At 37.6% G+C, this 13,852-nt stretch overlaps 2 protein-coding genes across 2 annotated transcripts in view; one reads left to right on the forward strand and one right to left on the reverse strand.

The window, feature by feature from the left end:
• The window catches only part of GRAMD1C (GRAM domain containing 1C), an 85,002-nt gene that overhangs the window by 41,201 nt on the left and 29,949 nt on the right, over positions 1 to 13,852 (reverse strand). Inside the window, exon 6 of the mRNA XM_035728963.1 lies at positions 11,376 to 11,456. Within this exon, the coding sequence (XP_035584856.1) occupies positions 11,376 to 11,456 (81 nt within the window). The remainder of the gene's footprint in view (positions 1 to 11,375; positions 11,457 to 13,852) is intronic.
• LOC113917028 (ATP synthase membrane subunit DAPIT, mitochondrial) lies at positions 11,690 to 11,996 on the forward strand. The gene has a single exon (XM_027584446.2). It carries the CDS (start codon positions 11,706 to 11,708, stop codon positions 11,880 to 11,882), a length of 177 nt encoding a protein of 58 aa, XP_027440247.1. The 5' UTR covers positions 11,690 to 11,705; the 3' UTR covers positions 11,883 to 11,996.

Genomic DNA, 13,852 nt, shown 5'->3' on the forward strand with positions numbered 1-13,852 from the left:
GTCCAGCCAAACCCCCTTCGGACTGACATATTTTCTTTATATATACTAACACATTCAATCAACTGTTTTTAAACCCATTTTTCTCCCAACCCACCTGAGGAACAGGACCCCTTTTTGTCATTCTCCTATTAGCAATTCCCAAAATAGAAGCTGGGATATCATAATTTGGAAAGGGAGGGGTCTGTACACATCTGAAGAGTGCCTCTCATCACCTCATCCCTAATTCTGACACATGCATCTCCTTCTGCCCTTAGGGACTAAGTGTGAAAGCCATTCTGTCTCTTTAACTCTTACAATTTTTTTTTTAAGATTTTATTTATTTATTTGATAGAGAGAGAGAGCGAGAGCAGGAACACAAGCAGGGGGAGTGGGAGAGGGGGAAGCAGGCCTCCCACTGAGCAGGAAGCCGGATGTGGGACTCGATCCCAGGACTCTGGGATCATGACCTGAGCCGAAGGCAGACGCTTAACAACTGAGCCACCCAGGCGCCCTAACTCTTATAATTTAAAATGTGTGCAGATTTCTGCTCTCAGAGGCCCTGGATTTAAATAATCATTCTCTTGGGGCACCTGGGTGGCTTAGTTAAGGTCCAACTCTTGATTTTGATTCAGGTCTTGATATCAGAGATTGAGTCCCCCTTCGGACTCCATTCTGAACATGGACCCTGCTTGGGATTCTCTCTCTCTCCCTCTCCCTCTGCCCCTCTCCCACTCGCTCTCTCTCTCACGAAAAAAATAATAATAATCACTCTTAAATGTACTCTCAAATTTGCAAGAAGAGCTAGCTTCATAGCAGCCTCTGTGTACTGGCAAGAGAGACCACTATTATCTGAGAGAAAAACAGTGCAAAAAGAACATTTTGATTCATCCTGCCTGTATTGTATCAAAAATCCTAAATCCAATTATATGATAATATCACTAGGAACATGAAAGGATTAATATTAAGATTTGAGCTTTAAACAAAAGTCTTTTAAGTTTTAAGCCTGTTAAAAGTAATAACCTTATATATACATCTTTTTTTTCTAAGATTTTATTTTTTATTTTTTTAAAGGATTTTATTTATTTATTTGAGAGAGAGAGAATGAGAGATAGAGAGCACGCACGAGAGGGAAGAGGGTCAGACGGAGAGGCAGACTCACTGCTGAGCAGGGAGGCCAATGTGGGACATGATCCCGGGACTCCAGGATCATGACCTGAGCAGAAGGCAGTCGCTTAACCAACTGAGCCACCCAGGCGCCCCACTTTAAGATTTTATTTATTTATTCATCAGAGAGAGAGAGAACACAAGCAGGGGGAGGGGCAGACAGAGGGAGAAGCAGGCTCCTGCTGAGCAAGGAGCCCAGCGGGGCACTGGATCCCAGGACCCCAGGATTATGACCTGAGCCAAAGGCACATGCTTAACAAACTGAGCCACCCAGGCGTCCCTACGTCTTGTTTTCTTAATAACTCAAGTATACAGAAAATAACATTCTTTTGGCAATTGAAGATTCTTTAGTGTTTCAAGATAATCATTTGTTCTCATGGCACAAAGAGGTTTAAGAAATTGAGTTAAATGAACATTCAACTTAGGGCATACCTTGAATGCTGTTTCTGTAACTAAATGCCTGTGTTTTCTCCCCATCATTTGCCTTTTCCTTGAGCAGAGAAGTGAAAAAGTGTTGTTACTTAAATGTAATGATTATCGGGAGTCTAAATCATTGAGGTTTTACTAAATTGAGTCAAAAAGTATTGAGCATCAGCTATTTATAATACAACCCTATAAATTATTGTCCACTTTTGAGAATAAAGGGCACTATTGACAGAGTGCTAGATGATCGTGGGTAAATCAAGATGTATGCCAAACCAGTTATATAGTAAACACTGCACTTGTCACTGGACATAAAACAATGAACAAGACAGATATTGTCCTTATCTTCAAGACGTTTATAGTCAAGTGAGGAGAACAGAAATAAAACAAGAATTATAAGTGTAATGAATGTTACAAAGGAAAAGTGCAAGATTTTACAGAAAGGTGAAGGAATGGATCTGACTTAGTTTTATTAATGAGTATCACTTCAAACTAAGGTGTGGGAAAGAAGCAGGCACAAAGACCATGTTTGAAGATCTAGTGCAGGGGGGAAAAAAGGCAGAGCATTTAAGAACAGGGAAGATGTACTGAGATGAAGCTGGAGTGGTGGGCTGCCACCAGATCATGCAGTCCTTATAAAAAAATTTTAGATTTTTATTCCAAGGAAAATGGGTATGAAGCAGGAAGCTAATATTAGTAGGTATACATTTTTTAAAAAGATAAATTTGGCTGTAGTATTGTTCAGAGGTCAAAAACTTTCTGTGGAAGGCCATATAGGAAATATTTTAGGCTTTGCGGACAAATAGGTCTCTGTTGGGACTACTCAACTCTGCTGCTTCAGTGTGAAAGCAGCCCTATAATAAACAAACGAGCATGGCTATGTGTCCGTCAAATTATATTAATGAACAGTGAAATCTGAATTTGTCATGAAATATTATTCTGTCATGAAATATTCCTTTATTTTATTTTTTGAAAAACGGTTTAAAAATGTAAAGCCTGGGGGCCTGGGTGGCTCAGCCCATTAAGTGTCTAACTCTTGATTTCAGCTCAGGTCACAATCTCAGGGTAGTGAGAGCAAGCCCCACATTGGGCTCTGCGCTGGGAACGGGGCCTGCTTAAGATTTCCTCTCCCTCTACCTCTGCTCCTCACTCCCCTAAAAAAAATAATAATAATAAAAATAAAATAAAAAATAAAACCATTCCTACTTTGTGGACCTTATAAAAACAGTTGGCAGGAATGCTTGGCTCTGATATAGAGCATGGAAGGGGTAAGAGCTTTAAACTAAACAAAATAGCTGAGGGTGGGGAAGGGTCTAGAGTCTTATCTTAAACCATGGTTGCACAGTTATTTACAAAAGACAGAAACCATCAATTGTATCAAAGAATGCAGTGGCCACTGTCTTTTGGTCGCACAAATCCCAGATCCTCAATGTACTATCTAGAAAAAGGGTGCTAAGCTCAAAGGTTGTGAACTAAGCTGAAATGATATAAATTACTGCACGAATAAGCATACTGACAGTTTAAACACATGTCTAAACATTGAGGATTTATGTCAAACTAAGCCAAATATCTGAAATAAACTGTTCTTTCTGAAGCAGTGCATCAGAGGAAACTTATGAATGAAAAAGATGTACTTTTATTTTTTGAAAAAAGATTTTATTTATTCATTTGAGAGAGAGAGAGAGAGAGAACATGACAGCGTGGTGGCAGAGGGAGAGTGAGAAGCAGACTCCCTGCTGAGCAGGGAACCCCACTCAGGGTTTGATCCGAGGACCCCAGGACAATGACCCAAGCCAAAGGTAGACACTTAACCGAATCAGCCACCCAGACACCCCCCCCAAAAAATGTACTTTTAAAAGCATTCCTAGGGAGCCTGGGTGGTTCAGTCGGTTAAGTGTTTGTCTTCGGCTCAGGTCATGATCTCAGGGTCCTGGGGTCAAGCCCCACTTCAGGCTCCCTGCTTTGTGGGGAACTTGCTTCTCCCTCTCCCTCTGCCATTCCCCCGGCTTGTGAGTTCTCTCTCTCTCAAATAAATAATCTTAAGAAAAAATAAAAATAAAAGCATTCTTTCTTGGGGCACCCTGGGTGGCTCAGTTGGTTAAATGTCTGCCTTGGCTCAGGTCATGATCCTGGGGTCCTGGGATCGAGCCCCGCATTGGGCTCCTTGCTCAGCATAGAGTCTGCTTCTCCCTCTCTCTGCTCATGCTCTCTCTCTCAAATAAATAAATAAAATCTTTAAAAAAAATCATTCTTTCTCAAAGGCACCATATTTGTCTCCAGTTTTTTTTCCCTTTTTGTGGATTTTTTTTATTGGAGAAATCAATAAAACACACATACACATACACACAATTTTAAAATCATTTTGTTGTATATACCTTAATCTTTTTTCTAGATTAATGTGCTTTGTTTTTAAGGCCTTCTCATGTAAGAAGTAAGCTAAGTAAGACATATTTACTCTTACTCTCAGATTCCCAATTACAAGTGAATATGAATATAATATTAACTTAAATTCTCTTAAAATATTTTTAATATATATAAGACGTATTATTCAAATGACTTGTGTTGTTTTATAGAACTCTGTAGTTATGTTGTGTATTTTATAGATTTTCCTTTTTTTTAAATAGTATTACAAAAGATCAGGAAATCTAACCAATGTGGCTTTATCACTTTAAAAAATTAGAAGGTTGGGGCACCTGGGTGGCTCAGTCGGTTAAGCACCTGTCTTCAGCTCTGGTCATGGTCCTGGGGTCCTGGGATCAAGCCCCACATCCAGCCCCACATCAGGCTCCCTGCTCAGCAGGAAGCCTGCTTCTCCCTCTCCCTCTGCCCCTCCCCACTGTTCATGTGCGCTCTCTCTCTAATAAACAAATAAATAAAATCTTTAAAAAAAAAAAACCAAAGAGCTTTTTAAATATTTTTATTAAAGTTCAGATCTCAGTTTCTTCCTTGGCTCATCGGTAAACCTGAACTTTGTCACTTCCCTGGAGTTATTTGTTTTCATAAGGATGTATACCAACTTTCTCACCTGTGATAAGCGCAAATGGGATTTGGGGAGGACACTCAGATCAGGTGCATAACCAAATGCAGTAGCCGTCTTTGGCTCCTTGTTAGAATGAGGGAATGCACCTGGGGGATTTCCAGAGCACTCAAAAACCTTGGCTTTGTAGGGTAGCATTAACCAGGTCCCTAGGGCAACACTGGAGTTTTCAGCCCATGCCAGTAAAAGCAGCCCATTGCAATTGTAACAATGCATCCGAACATGGGGCTCCAAGGAGTCAGAGTGCCCAAATACCAAGAAAGACTCACGAGAACGGAACAAGCTTGGACATGGTGCTTCACTGCCAGCCTTGTCTATTCCCTTAAGGAGGGAGGAGGGGCTAGACTTAGCAAACCCCCCCACCCCCCACCTCTCTCCTCCATCTGGGGACTTCCAGGCCACTTCTTGTCCCCAGCACTTGGGGAAGTGAAAGCATCCCAGTGGGGCACTGTTTGGAAGTCCCTGACCACAGCAGCTGCCCTAAATGGAAAATGGAAAACCATTCAACCCTAGAGCCACGGAGGCCACAATTTGTCCACTCCAGTGAGGGTTTTAGCTGGAGAGTGGGGAGGAGAGGAGGGAAAGTTCTGGCCTGCCATGTTTGCGCACCAGCAGCAAAGGAGCCTTTCTCATCAGCTGGAAATCTGTACTCCACCCCCCAAACCATTTTTTTTTTAAATAACAGATTTAACAGGTTTATTGAGCTATAATTCACATACCACAAAATTCACTTTAAGTACAATTCAGAAGTTTTTCACATATCTTAAGCTGTACAACTATCACAAGTTTTAGAACATTTCATCCACCCAAAAGATACCCAAATCCATTAGCACTCAACTTTTCATTCCTCCCTCCTCCTGGAAACAAATTTACTTTCTACTTCTATGAGTTTGCCTATTCTGGACATTTCATAAAAGCAGAATCATATAATATATGTTCTTTGGGGACGGGCTTTTTTCACATACCATAATGCTTCAAGGTTCATCTATGTTGTAACATGTACTGGTACTTCACTCCTTTTTATTGATGAATAATACTCCATTGTGTGAATATACATTTTGCTCATAAGTCATCAGTTGATGAACATTTAGGATGTTTCCACTTTTTGGCTTTATGAATAATGCTAAGAACCTTCAAGTGCAAGTTTCTGTGTGAACATACACTTTAAATTCTCCTGCATAAAAACCTAGGAATGGAATTACCAGGTCATGCAGTAACTATGTTTAACATTTTGAGAAACTGACAAACTGTTCTCCAAAGTTTTCAAAATTTTACAACCCCACCAGAATGTCTGAGAGATCCAGTTACTCCATATCCTCAACATTTGTTAATGTTTTTTTTATTTCAGCCATCCCAGGGGATGTGAAGTGGTATCTCGTTATGGTTTTATGTTTCCCTAATGGCTAATGACATTGCACATCTCTGCATGCACTTATTGGTCATTTGTATATTTTCTTTGGAGAAATGACTATTTGAAACATTTGTGTATTTTCTTAATGGGTTATTTGTCTTTTTTTTTGTTGAATTGTAAGAGTTCTTTATATGTCCTGGATATAAATACCTGATGAGATATAGAACTTGCAAATATTTTCTCCCAGTCCATGAGTTGTCTTTTCATTTTCTTGATGGACACTTTCAAGCATAAAAGTTTTTAATTTTGGTAAGTCCAATTTATCTATTTTTTTTCTTTTGTCATTTGAGCTTTTAGTGTCATATCTAAGAAACCACTGTCTAATCCAAAAGTCATGAAGATTTATAACTACAGTTTCTTCTGAGAGTTTTATACTTTAAGATCTTACATTTAGGTCTATTTAGGTCTATGATCTATCTTGAATTAATTTCTGTATATAGTCTGAAGTAGGAATCAAAATTCATTCTTTTGTATGTGTTATCTAGTTATTCCAGTACCATTTGGTGAAAAGACTTCTTTCCCTGTGGAACTGTTTTGGCACTCTTGTCAAAAATCAAATTAGGGCTGATAAGTGTAAGATGTTATTTCTGGACTCTCAATTCTATTCCATTAATGTATATATCTAGACTTACACCAGTAAACCTACTGCCTTGATTATTGCAGCTTTGTAGTAAACATCAAAACAAAAAGTGCTGGGGCGCCTGGGTGGCTCAGTCGGTTAAGCATCTGCCTTTGGCTCAGGTCATGATCCCAGAGTCCTGGGATCGAGTCCCACGTCGGGCTCCCTGCTCCGTGGAGAGCCTGCTTCTCCCTCTCCCATTCCCCCTGCTTGTGTTTCCTCTCTCGCTGTGTCTCTCTCTGTCAGATAAATAAAGTCTTAAAAAAAAAAAGTGCAAGTCCTCCAATGTTATGGAATGAATTGCATCCCCCTAAAATTGATAGGTGAAGCCCTAAACCCCCAAAGTCACCATAATTGGATATAGGAAACTTAAGGTTAATGAGGTTGCTATGGACTGAATTGTGTCCCCTCAAAATTCTTATGTTGAAACTCTAACTCCAAAAAAAAGAAAGAAAGAAAGAAACCCTAACTCCCAATGTGATGGTATTTGGAGATGGATTCTTTGGGAGATAATTAGCTTTAGATGAGGTAAATGCAGGTGGGACTCTCATGAAGGGATTAATGCCCTTATAAGAAGACACCAGAGTTTGCTTGCTCTGGCTCTCTCTTTCCTTCCCGGCTGTGTCAGAACACAATGAGAAGGCCAGAAAGTGTTCTCACCAGAACCCAACCAAAGCTGCCATCCCAATCTCAAACTTCCAGCCTCTAGAACTATGAGGAAATAAATTTCTGTAGTTTAAGCCTCCCAGTCTTCAGCATTTTGTTATTGCAGCCTGAGCTAAGACAGAGTTGTGAGGGTGGAGCCCTACCCTAATAGGACTGGTATTCATATAAGAGGAAGAGATACCAAGAGTGTGCATGAACAGAGGGAAAGCCATGTGAGGACACAGTGAGAAGGCTGCAAGCCAACAAGAGGCGTTTCACCAGATATTCACCCTGCCTATTCCATGATCTGGGACTTCCAGCCTCCAGAAGCATGAGAAAATAAATTTATGTTGTTTAAGCCACCCAGTCTCTAGTATTTTGTTATGGCAGCCCTAACAGACTAATTAATCCAGTTTTGTTCTTCTTTTTCAAGGTTGTTTTGACTATTCTGGGTACCTTGCATTTCCATATGAATTTTAGGATCTGCTTTTCAATTTCTTAAAAAAAAAAAAATTCCAGTTGGGATTTTGATAGGGATCTGCAGATCAATCTGGGGAGTATTGCCATCTTAACAATATCAAGTCTTCTGATCCATGAGCATGAGATTTTTTTTTCACTTGTCTTCTTTAATTTCTTTAATTTTTTTATTTTTTTAAGATTTATTTATTTATTTGAGAGAGCAAGAATGAGAGAGAGAGAGTACATGAGAGGGGGGAGGGTTAGAGGGAGAAGCAGCTCCTCGCTGAGCAGGGAGCCCGATGCGGGACCCGATCCCAGGACTCCAGGATCATGACCTGAGCCGAAGGCAGTCGCTCAACCAACTGAGCCACCCAGGCGCCCTTTAATTTCTTTTAACAATATTTAGTAGCTTTCAGTGTTCATCTTAAAGTTCCTTTTTAAATTTATTCCCAAGTATTTTATTATTTTTGATGTTATTATAAGTGAACTATTTAATTTTTGGATTGTTCATTTTGAGCACATAAAATATGATTTTTGTATTTTGATCATATATTCTGCAACTTGCTGAACTTATTAGTTCTAATGGGTTTCTACTGACTTTCTTAGAATTTTACATATATAAAACCATATCACCTGCCAGTGGAGATAGTTATATTTCTTCATTGTTAATCTGCATGTCTTTTACTTCTTTTTCTTACCTATTTTCCCCAGCTAGAACCTTCAATACAATATTGAATAGAAATAGCAAGAAAGGACATCCTTGTCTTGTTCCCGACCTAAGGCGGGGAAGCATTAGTCTCTTGCCATTATGTTAACTGTGAGCTTTATCAAGTCAAAGAAATTCCCTGCTAGTTCCACTTTGTTTTTGTTTTTGTTTTTATCATGAAAGGATGTTGGATATTGTCACATTTTTTCTGTATAGACTGAAATGATCGTGTGGTTTTTGTCCTTTATTCTACTAATATAGTGTATTACATTGACTGATTTTCATATGTTCAATCAACCTTGTATAAATCCTACCTAGTCATGGCATATAACTGTTTTTATATGTTGCTGGATTTGTTTTGCTAAATTGGTTTGGTTTTGTTGAGGATTTTTATGTCTATATTCATAGACACAGTGAACATAAATATTGTCCTGTAGGTTTCTTGTGATGTTCTTTGTTTGGACTTGGTTATCAAAGTAATACTGGCCTCATAGACTGAGTTGCAAAGTGTTCTCTCCTCTTCTATTGTTTGAAATACTTTGTGAAGGATTGATGTTAATTCTATGGTAAACACTTGGCAGAATTCACCAATGAAGCCATCTGAGCCTGAGTTTTTCTTTGCAGATAGATTTTTTATTGCTAATTCAATCTCTTTCCTTGTTATAGGTTTATTCAGATTTTTTATTCCTACTTGAGTCAGTGCAATGGTTTATGACTTTTCAGTCACAATTGTCCATTTCACTTAGGTTAACTAATTTGTTGGCATACGATGTCCATAGTATGAACCCTTTTCATTTTGTAAGGTCAGTAGTAATGTTGTCAGTTTCACTTCTGAATTTAATAATTTTAAGCTTTTTTTCCTGGTCAGTCTAGTTAAACTTTATTGATCTTTTCAAAGAAAGAACTTTTTGTTCTGTTGCTTGTCTTTCTATTCTCTATTTCATTCATTCTCTTCCAATGTTTAGCATATCCTTGTTTCTATTTGCTTTAAGTTTAGTTTGTTTCCCTTGCCCTAATTTTTTAAGGTGGAAAGTTAGGTTATTGATTTGAGATCATTCCTTTTCTTAATATTGGTATTTATAGTTATAAAATCCCCTCTAAGCATTGCTTTAACTGTACCTCATGAGTTTTGGTATGTTGTGTTTTTGTTTTCATTTAACTCGAAGTATGTTCTAACTTCTCTTGTGATTTCTTCTTTTACTCATTGGTTATTTAGGAATGTTTTGTTTAATATCCACTTTTTATGAATTTCCCAAATTTCTGTTACTGATTTCTAATGTCACTCACTGTAGTCCATTGTATTATTTCAATCCTCTTGAATTTATTAAGGTTTCTTTTATGACCTTAGCATATGGTCTGTCTGGAGATTGTTCCATGTGTACTTGAGAAAGATGTATATTCTGCTTTGAGTGTCCCATAGATGTCTTTTAGTTCTAGTTTATTGTTTTGTTCAAACCTTCTATCTCCTTGTTGATCTCTGTGGTTGCTCCATCCATCATTGAAAGTAGGGTATTGAAATCTCCAACTATTATTGTTGAATTATCTATTTCCCCTTTCAGTTCTGCTAGTTTTGTTTCATGTAATTTAGGGCTCTGTTATTGGGTGCATATATGCTTATAATTGTTATGAATTCCACATGGATTGACTCTTATTATTATAAAATATCATTCCTTGTCTCTATTAATCTTTGTCTTAAAGTCTATTTTGCCTGATACAACTGCAGTCACTTTAGCTCTTTTGGTTACTATTTGTATGGTTTATTTTTTTCCACCTGTTTGTATCTTTAAAACTAACATGTTTCAGGACGCCTGGGTGGCTCAGTTGGTTAAGCACCTGCCTTCGGCTCAGGTCATGATCCCAGGGTCCTGGGATCGAGCCCCGCATCAGGCTCCCTGCTCAGCAGGAAGCCTGCTTCTCCCTCTCCCTCTGCCTGCCACTCACCCTGCTGTACTCTCTTGCAAATAAATAAAATCTTAAAAAATAAATAATAAATAAATAAATAAATCTAACGTATTTCATAGAGACAGCATATAGTCAGATCATATGTTTTTGTTTTTCATTCTTTCTGCCTACCTCTGCCTTCTGATTGAAGTGCTTAATCTATTTATGTTTAATGATTTAATGTAATGTCTGCCATTTTGCTATTTGTTTTCTATATCTACATCGTCCATTACTGCCTTCTTATATGTTAAATAGATAGTTCTAGTGTACCATTTTAACTCCCTTCATGTTTCTTTTACCATATTTTTAAAGTTATTTTCTTGGTGGTTACCCTGGGAATTGCAGTAGTCCCCCCTTATCCATAGGTTCACTTTCCCCAGTTTCAGTTCCCACAGTCAACTACAGTCAGGAAGCAGACTGTCCTCCTTCTGACATACCATCAGAATGTCAGTAAGTAGCCTAACAATATGTCACAATGCCTGTCATTCACCTCACTTCATTTCATCATGCAGTCATTTTACCATCTCATATCATCACAAGAAGATGAGTATAGTACAATAAGATATTTTGAGAGAGAGAGATACCACGTTCACCTAAGTTTTATTACAGTATATTGTTATAATTATTCTATCTTATTATTAGTTATTTTTATTAATCTTTTACTGTGCCTCATTTATAAATTAAATTTTATCATAGGTATGGATGTATAGGAAAAAACATAGCATCTATATTGAGTTCAGTACTATTTGCAGTTTCAGGTATCCACTCTGGGTCTTGGACCATATTCCCTGCAGATAAAGGGGTCAAGACTTACTGTAAAATTAACATCTTAACATAACTATGGATTCTGTTTTGCTTCAAGTTTCATCTTAGAATTTAAATAATCTAGTCAAAATTAACTCCAGAAAAATAAAACTCCAGAAAAATTCAACTCACAAACACTGGGAGGTTGATATTATAAGAAGCACCTGCCTCTGGTATGAACACTTACCTTTTCTAATAGTACATTCTGCCACAACCTAAAGATACTGAGGTAACTTCTATCTCTGGCACCAAAAGATGTAAAGAAAAACTGCAAAGAAAAATGGTAAAATAATTTTAGTGTCATTAAAAAAAAAGTGGGGGTGGGGGAGAGTATCTGTCAAGATCTGTTGGCACTTGCTATGGTTAAAGCAAACTAGTAGGACACCATTCCCTACTTCATATATTATTTTTGTTTCGCTCTTTGCTACAATAAAAGAAAAACAGGTAATTGGTGCATGAACAAGGTGTCTTTAAAAACTATCTTACAGGAATTGGTGCCTTCTGCAAGACTGAAATCATGGCAGGTCCAGAAACTGATGCTCAATTCCATTTCACTGGTATCAAAAAATATTTCAACTCTTATACTCTCACAGGTAGAATGAATTGTGTACTGGCCACATATGGAGGCATTGCTTTGATGATCTTATACTTCAAGTTAAGGTCTAAAAAAACACCAGCTGTGAAAGCAACATAAACGATTTTTAACCTGTACCTCATCTGTTAAATTCCCATGCCTGGAGAAGCTAATGTCAACTCATCATGTGATACTCAATTTGTACAATAAATTATGAACCTGGAAAAAAAAAAACTATCTTACAGGGGCACCTGGGTGGCTCAGCATCTTAAGTCTGATCTCAGGGTTGTGAGATAGAACCCCACATTGTGGAGCCTGCTTAGATTCTCTCCTTCTCCCTCCACCCCCCCCAACACACACTCAAATGCTCTCTCTCTCTCAAATAAAATAAATAAATAAAATCTTTAAAAACTTTATCTTACAGCAAATACAATTTTATCAATATTTATTCAGAAAAGAAGCTTGAATAGGTAAATATTTATGTGCATATAATTTATTACAATAATCTTAAAAATGTACGAAAAAAAATTAAAATTTTATTTATTCTGAACTTTCCAAAGAGACTTGATTTGGTGACCATTTGAGCCAAGTATACATAAAGAATAAAAAAATTATAAGTGGGGGCACCCAAGTGGCTCAGTCAGTTAAATGACTGACTCTTGGTTTGGGCTCAGGTCATGATCTCATGGGTCATGAGATGGAGCCCGCTTGGGGCTCCGTGCTCAGCAGGGAGTCTGCTTGAAGATTCTTTCTGACCCTCCCCCTACTCGTGCACGCACTCTCTCTCTAAAAATAAATAAATGAATAAATCTTTAAAAAATTCAAGTGGATTTCAGAGATCAATTTATTTTAAGGATCTTAATTTCAAATCATATCATCTTTCATAGTCGTCTAAAAAAATCCAGAAATGCTTAATTTCTACTAATTATAGATATAAAACACCCATGTTAAAATTTAACTTTGCTTTGAATGCTATAGAAAAAAAATAGCATGTTTCAATCTATAATTCTATGTTTGCTTTTAGCCCTATCTCTTCCTCTGCATTTAACTGATTTTGCAAAGTCACGTTTTAAAATAGGCCTTTATGAGAAAATCTGACAAGTGACAGCACTAAATACAGTCTCTCAGTGTATCATCTCTTCCGACCCCATAGTTAGTGACTTTTCATGATTGAGTAGTTATTTTTAGGGATGAGAAAGCTCAGTTATATGTTTGATTTGCTAAATAAAATGTCAAACAAATAATATTTTGGGTGTTTACGCTTTTCACAGAAAGATTTTAAAGTGCTATTTTCCAATTAATAAATTGAAATGTTGCTATGTAATACTCTCCATAAAGCAAAACTTTTTAAAAATTTTTTATTGTTATGTTAATCACCATACATTACATCATTAGTTTTTGATGTAGTGTTCCATGATTCATTGTTTGTGCATAACACCCAGTGCTCCATTCAATACGTGCCCTCTTTAATACCCATCACCAGGCTAACCCTTCCCCCACCCCCCTCCCCTCTAGAACCCTCAGTTTGTTTCTCAGAGTCCATCGTCTCTCATGGTTCATCTCCCCCTCTGATTTACTCCCCTTCATTCTTCCCCTCCTGCTATCTTCTTTTTTTAAAGCAAAAAATTTTCATAACAAGGATATATCGAAGAGATTTTCCAAATGGAATTATATATATAACATGTGACCTAATGATGACTAATTACTATCCTCCATTTCCTTTTCTTAGACCAAACTGTTTTGCTTTCTTGTATTATAATAATCTTACAACCTTTTGTTCAGATATATAGATAAGTAAAATCTCCTAGTCTATCTAGTCCACACTTCTTAAACTAAATCACTTATCAATTCTATCCACTCTTGTATACAATCTACCACTTAGTTCTACAACTTTGGGTCACTTTTCTTTTCCTTAGTTTCCTCATCTGAGAAAAACGGGAATAATTATAGTAACAAATTTTTGTGAGAATTAAAAGAGAAAATATCTGGGCGCCTGGGTGGCTCAGATGGTTAAGCATCTGCCTTCGGCTCAGGTCATGATCCCAGGGTCCTGGGATCGAGTCCCGCATCAGGCTCCCTGCTTAGCGGGA

Source organism: Zalophus californianus, chromosome 1 (assembly GCF_009762305.2).
Source record: "Zalophus californianus isolate mZalCal1 chromosome 1, mZalCal1.pri.v2, whole genome shotgun sequence".
Classification (NCBI taxonomy): Eukaryota; Metazoa; Chordata; class Mammalia; order Carnivora; family Otariidae; genus Zalophus; species Zalophus californianus.